The 23,305-nt window shown below is 36.4% G+C and overlaps 1 protein-coding gene across 1 annotated transcript in view; it reads left to right on the forward strand.

The window, feature by feature from the left end:
* Positions 1-23,305, forward strand: part of KCNH8 (potassium voltage-gated channel subfamily H member 8) — a 484,148-nt gene that overhangs the window by 14,274 nt on the left and 446,569 nt on the right. The window contains 2 exon segments of the mRNA XM_053715735.1: positions 1,258-1,307; positions 2,144-2,377. Coding sequence (XP_053571710.1) covers positions 1,258-1,307; positions 2,144-2,377 — 284 coding nt within the window.

Genomic DNA, 23,305 nt, shown 5'->3' on the forward strand with positions numbered 1-23,305 from the left:
AAGGGCTGAGTTTACGTGCTCGTGCACGCTTTCCCCCATAGTCATCAATGGGGAGAGAGTGTTAGAAAAAGTAACAGAATGGCAAATCGCCGTAAACGCAACCCCATTGATGTCTATTGGGAAAAGAAAATTACGCTTAAACCAAACATCCTTACATAAACCTCTAGTCTAAACACCCCTAATTTGCCGCTCCCTGACATTACTGACACTAAATTAAGTTATTAACCCCTAATCCGCCACTCCCCAACATCGCCAATGCTAAATAAAGTGATTAACTCCTAATCCGCAGCTCCCCAACATCGCCCACACTAAATAAGCCTATTAACCCATAAACTGCTGCCCCCCACATTGCAGCTAATAAATAAACCTATTAACCCTTAATCTCCTGCCCACCCACATCGCTACTACTATAATAAACATATTAACATCTAAACTGCCGGCCCCCCACATGGCCAAGACTATAATAAAGTATTAACCCCTAAACCGCCAGCTCTCCACATAGCAACTAATAAACTAAACCTATTAACCCCTAAACCGCCGGCCCCACACATCACAAAACACTAAATTAAACTATTAATCCCTAAACCTAACACCCCCTAACTTTAAATTAAAAGTTACAATATAACTATCTTAATAAAAATAAAAACTTACCTGTGAAAAAAACAAACTAAGATTAAACTATAAATTAACCCAACATAACTATTCTAATAAAATAAAATAAAAACTACCAATAATAAAAAAAAAATCCTAATACTACGAAAAAATTAAAAAAATTTAATATTACCAAAAGATTACACCTAATTTATTAGCCCTATAAAAACAAAAAAGCCACCCCAAAATAAAAACACCCCACAACCTAACAATAAACTACCAATAGGCCTTAAAAGGGCCTTTTGTAGGGCCTTGCCCTAAGTTAAACAGCTCGTTTACATTAAAAAAATTTACTAAGTCCACCCTAAAAGTAAAACCCCCCACCCAACCAACCCCCCAAAATAAATAACCTAAGTCTAATACATTCCTAAGCTACCTATTGTTCTTAAAGGGGCATTTGTATTTAGTGATTGCTCTTGAGCCTACCTCATTATGTTCTAATGGAAAGAAACTAACCTTTAACAAAGATACCAAGAGAATAAAGTAAATTTGAGTATAGAAGTACATTGGACTTTTTTTTTTATTTTTATTTTTTTTATTTTGTATCTGAATAATGAAACCTATTTTTTGGTTTTCATGTCTCTTTAAATGTATTATTCTCTTTAGTGGTTTCTTAGATCTGAATAAGAGTCACTCTACTCTAGAAGTTAAAAGATGTAAAGCATTTTAAAGATTTAATGCCACAAATTTTTATTAACCTTAGCTTCCTCGCCAGCCTTTTCTGTTCCTATGTTTTTTTGTTTTTTTTTCAAAAGCGTGTCACTGGCGCGCAGTCTAATCACAGCACCATTGAACTAAATGTAGCATGTTCCTGCACTGCGTAAAGCTGTTGGCTTAGAAAGCGCACCCTTGATGCACCTTTGAAAAAACAGAAGAGGCTAGCGAGGGAGGAAAGGTATGTAAAGTTTTGGGGGGTTAAATCTTTAAAATGCTTAATTTTTTTACATTTGTCACTAGGTTAATTTTACATAAATTTGCATATACTGCAGAATTATGTAATATTCATTTCTGCGTTTACTTCCCTTTAAAGGGCACCAAAGTCAAAATTAAGCTTTCATGATTTGGAAAGAAAATGCAGATTATGAGACCTTTCAATTTATTTTCACTATTAAATTGAGTGCAGTCTTTTTATATGCACACTTTTTGAACCACCAACCCCTATTGAGAATGTGCAGAAGATCACAAATGTATACAACGATGAGTCTGGGATTGGCTGATGGCTGTCACATGATACAGGGTGCTGGAAAAAGGGGGGGAAATACATTTGTCAGAAAAAAGTCTACTGCTGATTTGAAGTTCAGAATAAGTGGTGGCGCATTGTCTTTTTGCACATGTTAATTATGCAATGCTACTCTATTTAATGGCCCTATAATGTTGAGAATACCAAAAGCTGATTCCTATGCTTCCATCGATAAATCAAGTAATGTGCATAATACCCACATGTTTAAATATTTTTGTCACTTTTTCATATATATATATTTTTTTTTTACAGATAGTAACTTCATCCTTGCAAATGCTCAGGTGGCCAAGGGATTCCCCATAGTTTACTGTTCCGATGGCTTCTGTGAACTTGCTGGATATGCACGAACAGAAGTCATGCAGAAAAGTTGCAGTTGTAAATTTTTATTTGGTGCTGAAACAAATGAACAGACAACACTTGAAATTGAAATGTCACTAGAGGAAAAGAGTGAATTCAAGGGGGAGATAATGTTCTACAAGAAGAATGGTGAGTAAATATTTTTTTTATTACCAAAGACAACAACGGCGTGCAATATTTATGATTTCAATGCATTTTGTTATATTTACCCATTATATAGAATAAATATCAATGCATTAATAAAATTGAAAGGTTAAAGCTACTATTTATGACAACATGAATGGTTTGGAATATTGCTATGTATTTCCCTATGGTACTTTAAATTCTATTGTTATTGTGATAATTTTATTTATATTTTAGTACATGTATTGTTTTTTGAATTAACAAAATAACTAAGAATTTTTGCTCTGACATTTAGTATTCTATGCAAAATGGTTATTGTATTCACGAATATATTTAAAAAAAAAAAAAAAAGACATTTACGAAATGTCACTTATCGTATGGGGGCTATTGATAAATAAAAACAAATATATTGAGTTTTAGCATAAACTTTAATGCAGATCTTCATCTATTGAGAGTTTCTTCATTTTAATGTGCAAATAGTTATTATAGGACTTGGAACAGAATTAAAGGACCAGTAACTTGTTTTTGTTTTGTATATTAATAGTGCAATATTAATAAACACAATGCATATAAATATTGTCTAATAAAATGTAAGAATATTTAATAAAGGCTTACTATAAAATCTTCAAAATATGCCAGCATGCTGAACTCAAGCAAGCCTTCTAAATTTGTGGGGCGTGGCATAGCGCAGCTTAATTTGACTAAATACAATCTCTTTGCCTGATTTAACAAGGCATTTGCATAAACCTGTCTTGCGCATTTGTGACCTCTACTCTGTGACCTATACTTCCTTCAAAGATTTAGCACAATAGCTCAGTGTCTGCTTATGAAATAATATTGTATTTTTTTAGTCTATCCGGGCATTAAATTGTCTATGTTTTTCAAGGGACATAAACATGTTAAGATGTTGTATAGGAATTGACTTCCTACAAGGCGGTCTCTAATTCTGTGTCACGTGATCATTAGTGATGACGATTACAATGCCAATGTGCACGTGTCCTTTTGCACGTGATGTCAGGGGTAAGGGTACTGAGCATGCGTGCACTCCCGAGCCTGACACCCTGGTAACCCTCTGAAATATGACAAGAATAATGAGTATCATGGAGGGCATGGAAATGATTAACATAAGTTAAAAAAAAATTGTCGAACATGTTTATTAATGAGTTCTTATTTATATATCAAATTTTCACGGAATGCCAAAAATAAAATTTGGGTTTACTGTCCCTTTAATATGAATAAATAATTTTATTTGTTTAACATTCTATCTATCTATCTATCTATCTATCTATCATCTATCTATCATCTATCTATCTATCATTTATTATAAATTGATCTATCTATAAATAATTTTGTTTGTTTAACATTATATCTATCTATCTATCTATCTATCTATCTATCATTTATTATAAATTGATCTATCTATCTATTTTTGTATCATGTATTATCTATATATCTATCTACTATCTATCTATCTATCTATCTATCATCTATCTATCTATCTATCTATCTATCAATCATGCTAATACCTTCAAATATTTATATATTTGTTGAATACTTTTACAGTATTTAAGGGACCTAATAATGCAATAATAATATGCTCTAATGCCTATTTTTTGGATTATATAAAGTATAGAAGATATGTAATCATTGGTAATGTGTATGTTGCGATATTGGGGGTAGTTTTCCAGGTTTGTATCCTTTCTCAATAGTCACTTGAAAAAAAAGGCGAAATCACTCAATTTATCAAACTGCAGAGGCAGCTTTTGAGACAGCAGACAGGGGGAAGCATTACACAAATAAATGCTTGTGGAATGGTACACCCAGGCAGCGGATCTACAGTACTCGATGCCAGTTTGTTTTAAAGTCGGCTAATTGGCCATGGGGCCCTATATTTTATACACTGTTATGCAGTCTAAGTACAGTGAGTCTGATAAACTGATGAAAATTTCTATTATTAGTACATACAACATCACTGATTTTTATGTTTGAGTAGTAAATCCAGCTTCAGAAAGGAGTCATCAAAGCTAACATCATACTGATATCAATCAGTATATTAAAATAGCCAGAGTGGGGTTACTTTAAACCCTATACTACTTAATATCATATAAGACATGCAAGAACACTGATCATATGATAAGAGAATCATTTTTTTGTTGTGAAACACTTGTGCATTGTGTTATGTGGAAAAGTTAATCTAGTTAATGGTTACACTCATAAAAATATTTTCCTGTTTTGTGCTTTGATATTGATGCCAAAGATGTTTAAATAACTTTGTCATAGATTTCAATGTGGCTATTATGCTGAAGCTGTAAGCATTTAAATGGTCCCAAAATAATTAAATCTATAACACATACATTAACTCAATATTCTAATTTAGCAATGCAATGATATCTGTAAATGCTCCCCTGACACAATAGCTAAAATGATACACTGCTAATGCTTTTTTACAGTCAAGTTATTAAAATCAAATAAATAAAAAAGTAATCCCAATGTGATCTGTAAGCATTAGTATCCAAGCAATAGGTATGTGTTTACTTATTTTTAAACACTAGGGCCCAGATTACGAGTTTTGCGTTAGAGGCTATGCGGTACTAACGAGCAGTTTTGTCTCACCGCTCACTAACCTGCAGCGCTAGTATTACAAGTTTTCAGAAACCCATCGTTAAAAGACAAGAAGTGAGCATGAGCAAAATTTTGCTCATTAGCGCACTCCAATACCAGCGCTGCTTAAGGTAGCGGTGAGCTGGTGTAACGTGCTCGTGCACAATTTCCCCATAGGAATCAACGGGGAGAGCCGGCTTAAAAAAAGTCTAACACCTGCAAAAAAGCAGCGTAAAACTCCTTAACGCAGCCCCATTGATTCCTAAGGGGAAATAAAAGTTATGTCTACAACTAACACCCTAACATGAACCCCGAGTCTAAACACCCCTAATCTTAAATTTATTAACCTCTAATCTGCCGCCCCCGACATCGCCGACACCTACATTATATTATTAACCCCTAATCTGCCGCTCCGGACAACGCCGCCAAATACATTATACTTATGAACCCCTAATCTGCTGCCCCCAACATCGCCGACACCTACATTATCTTTATTAACCCCTAATCTGCCGTCCCCAATGTCGCCGCCACCTACCTACACTTATTAACCCCTAATCTGCCGCCCCCAACATCGCCGCTACTATAATAAACATATTAACCCTTAAACCGCCGCACTCCCGCCTCGCAAACATTAGTTAAATATTATTAACCTCTAATCTGCCGACCCTAACATCTCCGCCACCTACCTACATTTATTAACCCCTAATCTGCCGCCCCCAAAGTCGCAACCACAATATTAAATTTATTAACCCCTAAACCTAAGTCTAACCCTAAACCTAACACCCCCTAACTTAAATATAATTTAAATAAATCAAAATAAATATTACTATCATTAACTAAATTATTCCTATTTAAAACTAAATACCTGTATAATAAACATTACATTGATTGTTCCAATCAGCCAACAGAATGCAAGCTCAATCCTATTGGTTGATTGGATCAGCCAATAGGATTGAACTTCAACCCTATTGGCTGATTGCATCAGCCAATAGGATTTTTTCTACCTTAATTACGATTGGCTGATAGAATTCTATCAGCCAATCGGAATCTAAGGGACGCCATCTTGGATGACGTCACTTAAAGGTACCTTCATTCTGTTTTAGTCGTCGGATGAAGAGGATGCTCCGCGTCGGATGTCTTGAAGATGGAGCCGCTCCACGCTGGATGAAGATAGAAGATGCCGTCTGGTTGAAGATTTCTGCCGGTCTGGAGGACCATTTTGTCTGGCTTGGATGAAGACATCTCCCGGTAAGTGGATTGGGTGGGTTTATTTTTTAGGTTAGGACTTTGGGCCGCAAAAGAGCTAACTGCTCTTTTAAGGGCAATGCCCATCCAAATGCCCTTTTCAGGGCAATGGGGAGCTTAGTTTTTTTTAGCTAGTATTTTATTTGGGGGGTTGGTTGTGTGGGTGGTGGGTTTTACTGTTGGGAGGTTGTTTGTATTTTGTTTTACATGTAAAAGAGCTGATTACTTTGGGGCAATGCCCCGCAAAAGGCCCTTTTAAGGGCTATTGGTAGTTTAGTTTAGTTTAGGCTAGGATTTTTTTTTTATTTTGGGGGGTTTTTTTTATTTTAATAGGGCTATTAAATTACGTGTAACTAGTTTAAATTTCTGTAATTTGTTTATTATTTTCTGTAATTTAGTGGGGTTTTTTTGTACTTTAGATAATTTAATTTAATGTAGGTAACTGTATTTCATTTAGATAATTTATTTAATTATAGTGTGGTGTTAGGTGTTACTTAGGTTAGGTTTTATTTTACAGGTAAATTTGTCTTTATTTTAACTAGGTAATTATTAAATAGTTAATAACTATTTAATAACTATTCTACCTAGTTAAAATATATACAAACTTTCCTGTAATATAAAAATAAATCTTAAGCTAGCTACAATGTAACTATTAGTTATATTGTAGCTATCTTAAGGTTTATTTTACATGTAAGTATTTAGTTTTAAATAGGAAAAATTTAGTTAATGATAGTAATATTTATTTTGATTTACTTAAATTATATTTAAGTTAGGGGGTGTTAGGTTTAGGGTTAGACTTAGGTTTAGGGGTTAATAACGTTAATATAGTGGCAACGACGTTTTGGGCGGCAGATTAGGGGTTAATAAATATAATGTAGGTGTCGGCGATGTTGGGGTCAGCAGATTAGGGGTTCACACATATAATGTAGGTGGCGGCGATGTCCGGAGCGGCAGATTAGGGGTTAAAAATTTTATTGTAGTATTTGTGATGCGGGAGGGCCTCGGTTTAGGGGTTAATAGGTAGTTTATGGGTGTTAGTGTACTTTTTAGCACTTTAGTTATGAGTTTTATGCTACGGCGTTGTACCATAAAACTCATAACTACTGACTTTTAAATGCGTTAGGGATCTTGACAGGGTAGGGTGTACCGCTCACTTTTTGGCCTCCCAGGACAGACTCGTAATATCAGCGCTATGGAAGTCCCATAGAAAAAAAGACTTTACAAAGTTTACGTAAGTCGTTTTGCGTTGAAGCCAAAGAAGTGTGCGGTGCCCCTAAACCTGCAAGACTCGTAATAGCAGTGGGCGTAAAAAAGCAGCGTTAGGACCTCTTAAAGCTGCTTTTCTACCCTAACGCACAACTCGTAATCTAGCTGTAGGTTTTATATATCAATGCTGTTGTCTTTCTAACACTATTAACCCAATCCACAGTAACCTTCACTGCACCTCAAATCCTTAAAGGGACACTAGGGTTTATATATCAATGCTGTTGTCTTTCTAACACCATTAACCCAATCCACAGTAACCGTCACTACACCTAAAATCTTTAAAGGGGCACTAAACACATTTCATGCACCTCCATCTAATCATAGATGGTGATATTATGGAATCTAGGTTACACTGCAGGTCTCTGAAGGAGAGTTTCTGCACATGTGCAAACAGGGCAGCACTGGAATGTAGTGGAAAGATAGTTTTAAATATTGCAGCATCAATGACTAGGGCTTGATTACAAGTTGAGCGCAAAATATCGCTTTCATGCAAATGTGCGCTGATATTACAAGTTAGCCACCATTCACATTGCATGGAAGCATTGCACTCACGAGAGTGCACTTCCAAAGGCTCCAATGGGAGCCTTGTTGTCATGCCGTCGATGAGCAGCAAATGTTAAACATATATATATGTATATGATTTATACATATATATTTATATGTTAATATGTGTATATACACATAAATATATTTGTATGTAAGCATATACATATATATTTACAGGGAACACACAGTTCCCCATAGACTGCAAAGTAAATGCACTTTTCAGTGAGGTTGTTTTCTAACACCCCACACCCGCCACTTTTAACCCCTAAAAACTGCTTTGTGTAAATTGAGTAAATTAACCAGAGATATGGCTGGTTTTTTATTACATGCTCGTAAACAGGTGAATTTGCCTATTTGCAGGCGCACAATAAATTAGCGCTTTACTTGTAATCTAGCCTTAGTCTTAAATGTTCATTTAAGCAACTACAAATCCTCCATGACTCTAGGTTGTTCCCACTTTTACAAATCTCCAGTGCCTGTTAAAGCCGAGTAAGACACGCTTCCTCTACACCATTAACACTGCCAGGTTCACACAGCCTCTCTACCAATAGGAAACCGTACATTACTTCTCACCTCTGTAGTCTATGTATACCTCAGTACCTCACAAATCCTCATGCAGCTCTCTTAAGTTGCAACTTAATCATCCTTTCTGCATCATGAAGGTTCTGTGATTGATAAACAAAATTGTTACTTTTTTCCCCCAATTTTATATTATTCGGCCACTTAAAGTAAGGTGAACCTAACGTCATAATTATTTTAAATAATTGTATTATTTAATTCTAATCAAATATTTAATTAATCTATGTACATTTCAATTTTGACCAGAATCTTCCTTTAAGTTACCAGACACTAAAATCTATCTCTGCACTTTATTTTTAAAAAGATAAATAGCTAAGCTTCATAAACTACACACTTTCTTCTACATTTTGAAAGTATTGTTCAAATATAGGTTTAGTATGCTGAAAACATTCTGCAGACCTTATGACTGAATATTAAAACTTGCTGAGGCACATTTTAAAGTCTATTTTGGAAAAATTAATTGCAGTAAAATGTAAATGGAATTAATAAACATTAAGGAAACTCTTGTGTCCGTCTCATAACTCACATTGCTTATGCAAATGGTAATTTGAAAATTAATTGCATCCTCAAATTTTAATTGCATCTCTGTTTGTTAGTGGTAGAGAAGTAATGATACACTATCAAAGGTAGAAAAGGTATGCTGTTATTAGTTCTTAGCTATGATCATACTAATACGCTTACACTAATATACAGAATAAATACTGTCTACACATATGCACACATACATTTATCTTAGAACATTATAATAACCTTGTTTACTTAATGTTTGTTTAGTGGCTGGAAATCTTAAACCTGTTGTTCCTAAATTAAAAAAAAAAATATTTAAAATATTTTGCATTTAATCAAGACAAGAAACATGGGCATATTGTAAAATTAAAAAATGGATTATTCTGTAAGGAAACAATCAAGGATTTGTTTATAAAATGACTACTGTGCATAATAGGTATTTGCATGTGGGTATGTATAGTTTATAGGTTAGAGAAAAATAAAAAATTTTTTCTCAATTTAGGAAAAATCCTTACACCACCCCTGCAATTTCTTACATACATGTGTCTAATGTGACTAGTATACGTTCCCAGCTATGTATAAATATTTATTTTGTTATATTACAGTACTACAAACTAAGGACTCATTTCTATTGAATCAGTATAAATGGAGCTCTAAGCTACCGAATGGAGTGGAGAGCTAAAAGTAGTTTACGGCTCCATTTTAGTACTAGGTTTACAATGAAAGCTGTTGCGCAATGCATGCAGTTGCTCTTTCCTGTATATGAAAGTTAACGTTCTGTTAACGCTTCCAACCAACATAGGATTTGTCAAAAATCGCACCATATCAAGTTCATTGTTATGGTAACCCGACCTTGTACTATAAAAGTTATGTTTAGTGCCTACGCTCCTTACATGTTATCACCTCTAGAGGGAAAGACATGGGAGTTAGTTGAGCTGTTGGAGTTTGGTGGTTGGGAGAGTTAGGAAGGATAAAGCGATGGATAGGGTGAGGGGAGTGGATTTAATATTCAAAACATAAAACCATAAAAATATTTAATTTTAATTTAAAAAAAAAAAATACCACAGAGGAATTCTTCAATTAATCTTCTTGCCGACTGGCTTTGATTTTGTTGAGGTTGATTATACATTTGATTATCACCCCTTTCATCTGGGGGCTGTAGTGGGGGAATTACATCATTTAAGAGTCCATAATCCTGAGCCATGTTGTGGAGGCAGCAACAGGCAACAATTATTTTAATAACTTTTTCAGGGCTGTATTGCAAAGCACCCTGTCTAGGCATCAAAAGTGCATTCTCAGCACTCCAAACAGTTGCTCAATGATTGCACTTGTTCTTACATGTGCTTCATTATATCTATATGGAAGAAAACAAAACTACAATGTTACCTCCTTCACTCCTAGTGCTCACACGCTAAATCCGCTTGACCTCTGCTCTTTGGGCACTTTGGGTAGCATGCGTATTACAAGATGAAATTATTTTTTTTTGCTCGAGCGCTAACCCGACGCAATCAAAGAGCCAATGCTAGAATATCATGACCGCATTAACGTAATCCCCCATAGACTTCAATTGAGTAAGGAATATTGAAAAAAAATAATGCCATTCTAACCATAATCGCCATAAGCCCCCTACTCTAATAACCCCTAAACTGCTACATAGCCCACCGTAAAGTACCCCACTACACTAATAATACCTAAACTGCCACTCCCCCACATCACAAAGTACTCCTACACTATTAACCCCTAAACCATCACACCCCCAAATAGCAAACTAACCCTCAACACTATTAACCCCTAAACTATCACAATCACCATTGCAAACTAGCCTACTACACTATTAACCCCTAAACCACCACAACCCCCATTGCAAAATGCCCACTAACATCTAAACCCCATAACCAGCTATCCCCCCTAACTTAACATTTCTTACCCAAAAGAAAACTAACCTTACCTGACATTTTTTTTAGACTATTCTAAAACTTAAACCCCAATTTTAAAAGAAAAACCCACCCCAAAATAAAAAATGCTTTACTAACACTAACCTAAACAATAGCAGGAGCCCTTAACAGGGCTTTTTGAAGTGCATCACCCTAAATTGATTTTGCTCTTTTGCAGTAAAATCAATACTAACCCATTGTACATGTAAACCCCCCAACAAAAAGGCTATCTAAAAAACCTACTCTAAAATTGCTCTGAAATTGCATTTCTTTGGGTATTGTCTTAAGAAGGGCATTTAGCTCTGTTGCTAAAACCCTATTCTAAAAATAAAAAGCGCCCCTGAAAAATCTTTCACTAAACCTCAAAAGATTGTACTCACCAAAGTTAAATATGGCTCCTACGTGGCGGCGGTGGTCCATCTTCATCCCGGTAGGGATCTTCTATCTTCATCCATCTTCTTATCTTTGGATCTTCTGTTCTTCCTGACGTCCTCTTCATGTGGTGACCCACCGCACACTGAAGTTTAAATGCGAGGTACCCCCTTTATGTACGGGTAACTTTGCATTCCTATTGGCTATTTTCATTTTTAAATTCAAATTAGCTATTAGAAAAAGCTTTCATTCTATTGGCTGATTTGAATTTGAAGATAAGAAGATGGATTAAGATAGAAGACCACCGCCGGGTTGAAGATAGACCCCTGCCACATAGGAGCCGGATTCAACTTTAGTGACTACAATCTTTGGGGTTTAGTGATAGGATTTTTTGGGGTGATTTTGTTTTAGAGTATGTTTTTTTGGGGGGGGGTTTGGTCAGCAAAAGAGCTAAATGCCCCCTAAGGACAATATTAGAGTATGTTTTTTAGATAGCCTTTTTTTGGGGGGGGGTTTACATGTATGGGGTAGTATTTATTTTACTGAATAAGAGCTAAATCAATTTAGGGCACTACCCTACAAAAATAAATTTTAAGAGTTATTGCTATAGTTTAGTTTAGTGTTAGAATATTTTTTTATATTTTAAAGGGACAGTCTACACCAGAATTGTTATTGTTTTAAAGATAGATAATCCCTTTATTACCCATTCCCTAGTTTTGCATAACCAACACAGTTATATTAATATTTGTTTTACCTCTGTGATTACCTTGTATCTAAGCCACTGCAAACTGCCCCCTTATTTCAGTTCTTTTTACACACTTGCATTTTAGCCAATTAGTGCTGACTCCTAGGTAACTACACATGTGTGAGCACAGTGTTATCTATATGACACACATGAAATAACAACCTCTAGTGGTGAAAAACTGTCAAAATGCATTAAGATAAGAGGTGGCATTCAAGGTCTAAGAAATTAGCATATGAACCTCCTAAATTTAGCTTTCAACTAAGAATACCAAGAGAACAAAGCAAAATTGTTGATATAAGTAAATTGGAAAGTTGTTTAAAATTACATGCCCTAGATCCTGTTCCGGAGGAGGAGCTCAGGTGTGTGGTCAGGTGAGACACCTGCTCTGTACTACCTCCACTGCAATCCGTTGGCGAATTCTTTGCGCCCAAACCCTAAGACCCTGGGTGACCTGCTTAGCTAATCTATCGCTTCTGGATCCGATGTTGTGCCATAACACCGCACAGAACTGTAAGCTGCAATAACCAGAGGATTTTGTCTTCTGCCCTAGTTGTGCATTACTAATCTTTGGGAATTGCTTATCTTAGCTTCTCCCTCTACCGATATTTGCACCCTGAGCCCTGGTTTAGAACCTTATTTTCTCCCCGCCAATGTCTGTTAAACTTTAGGGCTCATTCTCTATGCTTATATGTAGAGGCAGGGACCCTTGAATTAATTCAATTAAATACTAAAACTGTCATCTAAGCATGAATTGTTATCCTATGTTTTAACTTCATAGGAAAAGCTATAAATTGTTCCTATAAAGAATTAAAATCTTGTAAGAACTGTTTAAAGCATTCTCCCTCTTATCAATACCCATACCACATAGATTGGGAAGGGTAGTTAGCAAATTGTTAATAAAGGAAGAGAGGCCAATTTGTTATAGACCCTACTACTATCCTAAAATAACGTTGATAGTAGACTATGGAAATTGTTGTTACATAGGAGGTTTTTACACCATCTTTCTCTTGTTAATAGAAATGTTGCATTTTTTATGTAGTAGAAACCTGGCCTAGAATTTGCTTCCTGATGTGTTTTTTTCTCCTTTTTTTCCCTCTATTTATGTTATTAAGGGACACTTGTTAAATCAAATTGCTTGTTTCTCCTGTTTATACATAGAGGCAGGTAACTTGATATTTATGAACCTCAACTGTTAATATTAACAACCAGAAAGAAATGGTAACTGTACATTGCATACACCAGAATCTCTATTATAAATTGAACAATCTTCACCCCCCCCTCTCCCTTCCCTCTTTTTTTCTTTTTTTTGCTTGTTTTTTTTATTTTTGAACTCAATACTTGTAATTGAATGCTCACAGTGAGAATAGAACATTTATCACTGATTATCTCTTAGCCCTTCTTCAGGGGGGAGGGGAGGGGAGGGAAGGGAGACAGAAGGAAAGAAAAAGGAAAAAACCTTATAGGATTACCTGAGTATTAGCACCATATACCTTTTGATGCAACCAACTATTTGCCTAAATTAGAGTGTTTACATCTCTTAGTTGCCTGTGCCCTATTACACATGTTTATCACTTCCCTTTCACCACCACAACCCCACTTTTAGTCAAATAATACTTCATCACCTTGAAACTTATACTCACTTATCCCCCCCCCTTCTTTTTTTTTTATCACTTAGCACTTAACACTACATTATCTTCACTTTTTTTCTAGAAACGCTTTACTTAATGCTTCCCTTTTCACTATTATAACTAATCACGCGGCACATGGATACATTTCTCTCTAACTCTTCTAAGACACCTTCTCCAAGTATGGCAGCTAGGCATAGGAATAGGAAAACTAAGAACACACACAATCTCGTTACTGAGACCCAATTAACCCCCGCTAGTACCTCAATAACACCTGAAACTACCAATATACAGACCTTGGTGACTAGTATTTCAGATGCACTTGCACCTAAATTTGACGCACTTAAATCAGAAATCAAGCAAGATATTACTTCCCTAACCCAAGAGGTCAGACAATTTTATATTATATTGCAGGAAGTAGAGCAGAGGGTGTCTGACCTGGAAGACTTAGCAACATTACACAGCGCCAAACTTGAGACCTCTTCTAAAAATCTGCAAAAAATATTTGACAGGCTGGAGGATTTGGAAATTCGCTCTAGAAGAAACAATATAAGAATAATTGGCCTCCCAGAGGACCAACAATTTGAAAACCTCAGTCTTTTCCTATCAGACACACTCACCAAAGCTCTAAAGATTCCACCTACTTACCACCCGATCTTAGTGGAAAGAGCCCATAGAATAGGTGCCCCTCGTTTAGACAATAGAAATGGCAGCAGGCCTAGACCTGTTATCACAAGGCTTCTTAACTATCAGGATAAGAATATGTTACTGCAACATTTTCGTAAAAAACAGCCAATTCTTATAGAAAATAACAGGATCTTAATTTTTTAAGATTTTTCGGCTGATACAGCCTCTAAGAGAAGAGAGCTGGCCCAGATCTGTTCCAAGTTTATTCAACATGGGTACAGAGCTACCTTAATTTACGCTTCTAAACTCAGAGTGGTAGTGAAGGAGACAACACATATATTTGAGGAAGCTCCAGTGGCGGAAAATTTCTTTAATACATTGGATACATAATCATATGACTTAACCACATTTTTAAATAGTCAGAAGATAGATCCTATGGCCAGGGCAGCCCATGTGATTGGGGACTGGGGTTTCCCCTTTTTTTTTTTTCTTTTTTCTTTTTTTTTTTCTCTTCTCTCTCTCCTCCTCCCTCCTTCTTTCATATATAAATGGTACAAAAGTTGGATAAACTCAAGTTAGTATCTTGGAACGTAGGAGGAATCTCAACTCCTATTAAACGGAAGGTAATTCTTACACACCTACTGAAAGTTCAAGCAGATATTGGTTTCATACAAAAAACCCATCTAAATCTAGAGGAATCCGTAAAATTGAAGACATCATGGGTTAGGGAAGCTTTTACAGCCCCTAGTATTGGAAAAAAAGGGGAGTGGCTATACTTATAGGGAAAAGGGCCCACGTGGAGATTTTGCACTCTGAGATCGACTCTGGGGGAGAGTTGTACTGGTGAAAATTAAAACAGGCCAATTGACCTACATACTTTGTAATATATATGGCCCGAATACAACTGACCCTGAGTTCTGGGACCTGATTCAATCCAAACTCTTATTAGTTAGTGAAGGTTACCTGATCTTAGGAGGAGATTTTAACATGGCCCCACAATGCCCTCTAGACAGACTTAGAAGTAATACTAAGCTCTTAAAACAGAAAAAAGATAGCCTTGATACTAAAATGTTTAATAAAATTTAGGCAAGCTGCTGCAGCCGTATGTGTTTTTCTTAAATAAGAACCCATCATGTAACGTTTGTGTACCATGTAAAGATTGTGTATATATAATATGTAATCATAATGATTGATAAAATTTGAACACTTTTAAACCCTCATGTTATCTTTTTATATACATCATAATGCATAAAATGTTAGCATGTATATATATATATATATATATATATATAGCAACCATCTTGTGAATGCACTGAGAGGGACCTATTGGCTTTTGATAAGCAGATGAAGCCTGAACTACGATCCAGACACCTAGAGGAGCATACTCTCTCTCCCATGTCGGTCGTACAACTCAATTGGGAGATTAAACGTAGATTTTTATGGGCAGTCAAAGAGATATAAAATTGTAAGTAAAATAAGCATATACATTTATATATTTAAAATTGCTGACCATCGCTGGGTGACTTACCCCCTTCGCTGCGCTAGTTAAACACAGCATGAAAATGAGGCTCCCATTGGAGTCTACGGAAGCATTGTCACATTGAGGGCCACTTAAAATACTAGCGCACAATTGCATGCGCTGGTGTTACGGTTAGAGCGCAAATATCGCACTTGCCAAAGCAGAATGTTGTGCTCCACTTGTAATCGGGCCCTTAATAGGTATATATTGACAATATTTTGTGCACAAACTTAACTTTATATTACACCATTGATCAAAAATTACTATATTGACCCTTTAAATACTGACTACCTAATGCCAATGCTGCTAAAGATAGCTTTACAGTATACTATGAATAAAAGTTTACAGCATTCATATCAATCATCATCTTCTTCATTCTTCCTTGTTGAAGTAAATTTTTGTTTGGGTATACATTTCCTTCTCAGAGATGGATAATACAAGATAATTCTATTCTACTCTTCCTCCTCCCCCCAAGATGTTATCAAGTAATTTATCATCTAGCATTGACATATATAGTTAAGAATTGAAAGTATTTCTCCTTCAACCACATGAGAAACCACTTCATGTTCTGTATCTTGTGATGATACGTTTTATCTCTAAAGCTACCTGCTATAGACAATGGGGCCTATCTATCAACGCCCCGTGTTTCTAGTGAGCCTGCAGGCTCGCCAGAAACAGCAGTTATGAGCTCTGAGCAGGCGGACAGACATCGCCATAAATCAACCCGGTTGAGTATAATCGGGTTGATTGACAACCCCCTGCTGGTGGCCGATTGGCCGCGAATCTGCAGGGGGCGGCATTGCACCAGCAGCTCACAAGAGCTGCTGGCGCAATGCTGAATACGGAGAGCGTATAGGTCTCCACATTCAGCGAGGTCTGTCGGACCTGATCCGCACTGTCGGATCGGGTCCGACAGAACGTTGTTAAATAGGCCTCATAAAGCAGACCTAAAATTTTTGCTTTCCACTAAAAGTCACAATTGGATTTGAGAACGTGATTTCTTCCTTTTATTTCCACAAAATACCTAAAATGTTAAACTTCTGTTAATATATGAACCATGAATAGGTCAAGTTACAAGAGCTTGCTGATCTTTCTCGATGCAGGCAACAATCCTTATCTCCTTTACGTCATTGTCTGCTGCTCTTTAATGAATTGTCTGGTAACAAGTCTGCAATTGTGCTTTATTATAAAAAGAGACATCATACACTTCTTGGATGGGAAATCTAGGCATCAATGCCCCCATCTTAAACTGCTTAAAAGTAACCCTTTAGAAAACAGTGAATGCCACCCTACAGGAATATCCATTGGACATTGACTTAATTCTTATTACAAATGTTTAACACGTTATTGATTTTAGATTGATGCACATTAAAGCTGGGGAAGTGTATCCATGGTATAATTTTGCACACTATTTATTTTCTGTAATGTTCCTATCCCGCGTTCAAATATTGTAGATGTTTCTGATATTTTCAATAACCTAATGCTATATTTTACAAACAACTGATACACTTAAATATTGGGCAACGTTAAGTATATTACTCTGTTCTTACCTTTAATACCATAACATTATCAAAAAAAAATTTTTTTACATCCAGCTTTAAAAGTGTCTTAATAATAGTCATGATCAAAGTTGTGAAAGGATGAATGCTTCTTGGCTGTCATGTTATATTGACAATTCTGTGATGCATTTCTTAACTATATTCCGTTGTAGCCAGGATTCACATATATGTGGATGGACTGCAAAGGGCTTTAACATAGTGATACATACATATACATTTCTAAATATGTATATATATATATATATATATATATATATATATATGTGTGTGTTTATATGTATTTATATGTATATATATATGTGTATATATGTTTTTACAGACATGTATACACATATAAACACTTAAAAACACACACACACACACATATATATATATATATATATATATATATATATATATATATATATATATATATTCCTATGCTCTTCACTTAGAAGGTGTTCTTCTTTTTATTTTAAAATAGATAATTTTTATATACATGTAAAAATGATCTATATATATACAGGGAGTGCAGAATTATTAGGCAAGTTGTATTTTTGAGGATTCATTTTATTATTGAACAACAACCATGTTCTCAATGAACCCAAAAAACTCATTAATATCAAAGCTGAATAGTTTTGGAAGTAGTTTTTAGTTTGTTTTTAGTTATAGCTATTTTAGGGGGATATCTGTGTGTGCAGGTGACTATTACTGTGCATAATTATTAGGCAACTTAACAAAAAACAAATATATACCCATTTCAATTATTTATTTTTACCAGTGAAACCAATATAACATCTCAACATTCACAAATATACATTTCTGACATTCAAAAACAAAACAAAAACAAATCAGTGACCAATATAGCCACCTTTCTTTGCAAGGACACTCAAAAGCCTGCCATCCATGGATTCTGTCAGTGTTTTGATCTGTTCACCATCAACATTGCGTGCAGCAGCAACCACAGCCTCCCAGACACTGTTCAGAGAGGTGTACTGTTTTCCCTCCTTGTAAATCTCACATTTGATGATGGACCACAGGTTCTCAATGGGGTTCAGATCAGGTGAACAAGGAGGCCACGTCATTAGATTTTCTTCTTTTATACCCTTTCTTGCCAGCCACGCTGTGGAGTACTTGGACGCGTGTGATGGAGCATTGTCCTGCATGAAAATCATGTTTTTCTTGAAGGATTCAGACCTCTTCCTGTACCACTGCTTGAAGAAGGTGTCTTCCAGAAACTGGCAGTAGGACTGGGAGTTGAGCTTGACTCCATCCTCAACCCGAAAAGGCCCCACAAGCTCATCTTTGATGATACCAGCCCAAACCAGTACTCCACCTCCACCTTGCTGGCGTCTGAGTCGGACTGGAGCTCTCTGCCCTTTACCAATCCAGCCACGGGCCCATCCATCTGGCCCATCAAGACTCACTCTCATTTCATCAGTCCATAAAACCTTAGAAAAATCAGTCTTGAGATATTTCTTGGCCCAGTCTTGACGTTTCAGCTTGTGTGTCTTGTTCAGTGGTGGTCGTCTTTCAGCCTTTCTTACCTTGGCCATGTCTCTGAGTATTGTACACCTTGTGCTTTTGGGCACTCCAGTGATGTTGCAGCTCTGAAATATGGCCAAACTGGTGGCAAGTGGCATCTTGGCAGCTGCACGCTTGACTTTGCTCAGTTCATGGGCAGTTATTTTGCGCCTTGGTTTTTCCACACGCTTCTTGCGACCCTGTTGACTATTTTGAATGAAAAGCTTGATTGTTCGATGATCACGCTTCAGAAGCTTTGCAATTTTAAGAGTGCTGCATCCCTCTGCAAGATATCTCACTATTTTTGACTTTTCTGAGCCTGTCAAGTCCTTCTTTTGACCCATTTTGCCAAAGGAAAGGAAGTTGCCTAATAATTATGCACACCTGATATAGGGTGTTGATGTCATTAGACCACACCCCTTCTCATTACAGAGATGCACATCACCTAATATGCTTAATTGGTAGTAGGCTTTCGAGCCTATACAGCTTGGAGTAAGACAACATGCATAAAGAGGATGATGTGGTCAAAATACTAATTTGCCTAATAATTCTGCACTCCCTGTATATATATATATATATATATATATATATATATATATATATATATATATATATATATATTTATATATATATATATTAAATTATTGACAAATCTAAGTATGTCAAACATACAATTAAAGACCAGCGATACTTGCATTTTCAATTAAAAATAAATAAATTAACAAACTTACATTTGAATAAATGCTTTACCCCATTTCCATATGTATAGTTTTAATTACATTCTGCCAACTTTTGGCTAGTTTCCATTGAGCTGTTATTAGGTTTGCATGCGCTCGCAAACCATTAAATAAGCTGTCAAAAGCAATAGTGTTCACTGACTGCTTCGAACGGCCCGCTATAACTCAATTTCGGCAACCGGACTCCGACTGCCAAAAACATTATCGTGTCCCATACAAGTATCAGAAGCCACGACTCTTTAAATAAAACCAGGTTTCCAATGCCCACGCAAACCGTTAATACACTGTTGGAAGCTGTCTATACATTAACAAAATTACACCCAGCTCAACTAGGTGTAAAACAGGAAAAAGGTGCTTTTTGAGACCTTTTTCCCATTGAAATCTAACCCGACACGTAAAAACCCCTCTATCCCCCACCCCCAACATCGTAACTTATAATAAATAGATAAATAAATAGAGGATTACAAAAAGTGGCAAGGGTGTAAGGAGATGGCAGAGAAGTTATATCTCATATTCTGTCCTTGGGATAAACAGTTTCTAGTCAGTCCTCTGCTCTTATACATCACAAACTATTTTACTATTGTATACATACACAGTGCATTCAGATTTTATTCCCTATGAACAGAATCAATTACATTATGGGGTTGATTTATCAATTGTCAAGCAGGCATGATTCGCTATAGCGAATCTTGTCAGCTCTACATCGCTAAATGCATGCAGACAGCATTCACTGTCCGCATTTATCATTGCACTAGCATTTCTGGTGAAATGCTTGCACAATTAAACCCCCTGCTCACCGGCGGCTAATCAGCCAGTAGCAGGGGCTGTCAATCATCCCGATCGTATCGGATCAGGATGATTTCAATCAGCCACTTAAAAGGTGGGGGACAGGTTAAGGAACACTGGTCTTACGACCGCTGCTTCTTAACTTCCGTTCCAGGCAAGCCTGAAATTATGGGCCTCCGAAGCAACATCCACAGCTTAATAAATGGAGCCCAAAGTATAGAATTGATCTCCAAAAATGTGGGAGAAATTGTATTACAAAGCATACTTTTGATTCTAAATAAGAAAGAAAATGTTGAGATAAATCCTAGCTAGTACTGAAAATAATTCTAAAAAGCACTATACATCAACAACAAAAGAATTCTCAGGAAAATAAGTAAATGCCCAGAATATAATAACGTAAAAAAAATCAGAGTTTGAAAATATTAGTTCAAATTAAATACAATATAATAAGCAGATTAAAGCCGCAAAACTATTCACTTTTGTAAAGTTTCGCTTCTAATTTGAATTTAAATAAAACTCCCCTAAAAAAAAGTCAAAGATTAGTAACACAATTGTGTAATTATGTAAACAGTTAATGACATATATTTGAGCAGCTATTTAAAAATTATTCCCAAATAATTCTCAGGTTTGTTTATTAAAGATTAAACTTGCTTATTCTTGTATGACTCCAAGTTGGATAGCATTCAACCTTACGGCTAGATTACGAGTTGTGTGTTAGAGTAAAAAAGCAGCGTTAAGAGGTCCTAACGCTGCTTTTTTACGCCCGCTGGTATTACGAGTCTTGAAGGTTTAGGGTCACCGCACACTTCTTTGGCCTTACCGCAAAACAACTTACGTAAACTTCGTAAAGTCTTTTTTCTATGGGACTTCCATAGCGCTGATATTACGAGTCTGTCCTGGGAGGCCAAAAAGTGAGCGGTACACCCTACCCCATCAAGAGTCCTAACGCATTTAAAAGTCAGTAGTTATGAGTTTTATGGTACAACGTCGTAACATAAAACTCATAACTAAAGTGCTAAAAAGTACACTAACACCCATAAACTACCTATAAACCCCTAAACCGAGGCCCTCCTGCATCGCAAACACTATAATAAAAATTTTAACCCCTAATCTGCCGCTCCGGACACGGCCGCCACCTACATTATATGTATTAACCCCTAATCTGCTGCCCCCAACATCGCCGACACCTACATACTATTTATTAACCCCTAATCTGCCGCCCCCAATGTCTCCGCAACCAACCTACATTTATTAACCCCTAATCTGCCGCCCCCAACGTCGCCACCACTATATTAAAGTTATTAACCCCTAAACCTAAGTCTAACCCTAACACCCCCTAACTTAAATATAATTATAATAAATCTAAATAAATATTACTATCATTAGCTAAATAATTCCTATTTAAAACTAAATACTTACGTATAAAATAAACCCTAAGCTAGCTACAATATAACTAATAGTTACATTGTAGCTAACTTAGGGTTTATTTTTATTTTACAGGCACGTTTATATTTATTTTAACTAGGTAGAATAGTTATTAAATAGTTATTAACTATTTATTAACTTCCTGGCTAAAATAAAGACAAAATTACCTGTAAAATAAAACCTAACCTAAGTTACACTAACACTTAACACTATACTATAATTAAATAAATTAGCTAATTTAAATACATTTACCTAAATTAAATGAGATAAAGTACAACCCCCCCCACTAAATTACAGAAAATAATAAACAAATTACAGATATTTAAACTAATTACACCTAATCTAATAGCCCTATTAAAATAAAAAAGCCCCCCCAAAATAAAAAAAAACCCTAGCCTAAACTAAACTACCAATAGCTAATCATCTCATTTACCTGTATAAAAAAATACAAACAACCCCCCAACAGTAAAACCCACCACCCACACAACCAACCCCCCAAATAAAATACTATCTAAAAAAACCTAAGCTCCCTATTGCCCTGAAAAGGGCATTTGGATGGGCATTTCCCTTAAAAGGGCAGTTAGCTCTTTTGCAGACCCAAAGTTCCTAACCTAAAAATAAAACCCACCCAATACACCCTTAAAAAAACACTAAGCCCCTGAAGATCGACTTACCGGGAGACGTCTCCATCCAAGCCGGGCTGAAGTCCTCAACGAAGCCGGGAGAAGTCTTCATCCAAGCGGGCAAAGTGGTCCTCCAGACGGGCAGAAGTCTTCACCCAGACGGCATCTTCTATCTTCATCCATCCGGTGCGGAGCGGGTCCATCTTCAAGATATCCGACGCAGAGCATCCTCTTCATCCGACGACTAAAGCTGAATAAAGGTACCTTTAAGTGACGTCATCCAAGATGGCGTCCCTTAGATTCCGATTGGCTGATAGAATTCTATTAGCCAATCGTAATTAAGGTAGAAAAAATCCTATTGGCTGTTCCAATCAGCCAATAGAATGCGAGCTCAATCCTATTGGCTGATTGGTTGCGGTGACATTGGGGGCGGCAGATTAGGGGCTAATAAATAGTATGTAGGTGTCGGCGATGTTGGGGCAGCAGATTAGGGGTTAATACATATAATGTAGGTGGCGGCGGTGTCCGGAGTGGAAGATTAGGGGTTAATAATAATTATAATGTAGGTGTTGGCGATGTCGGGGGCGGCAGATTAGGGTTAATAAGTGTAAGATTAGGGGTGTTTAGACTCTGGGTTTTCTCAGCCGGCTCTCCCCGTTGATTCCTATGGGGAATGAAATGACCAGCTCACCACTGACTTAAGCAGCGCTGGTATTGGAGTGCGGTAATGAGCAA

The sequence above is a fragment of the Bombina bombina genome, chromosome 5, assembly GCF_027579735.1.
Source record: "Bombina bombina isolate aBomBom1 chromosome 5, aBomBom1.pri, whole genome shotgun sequence".
Lineage (NCBI taxonomy): Eukaryota > Metazoa > Chordata > Amphibia > Anura > Bombinatoridae > Bombina > Bombina bombina.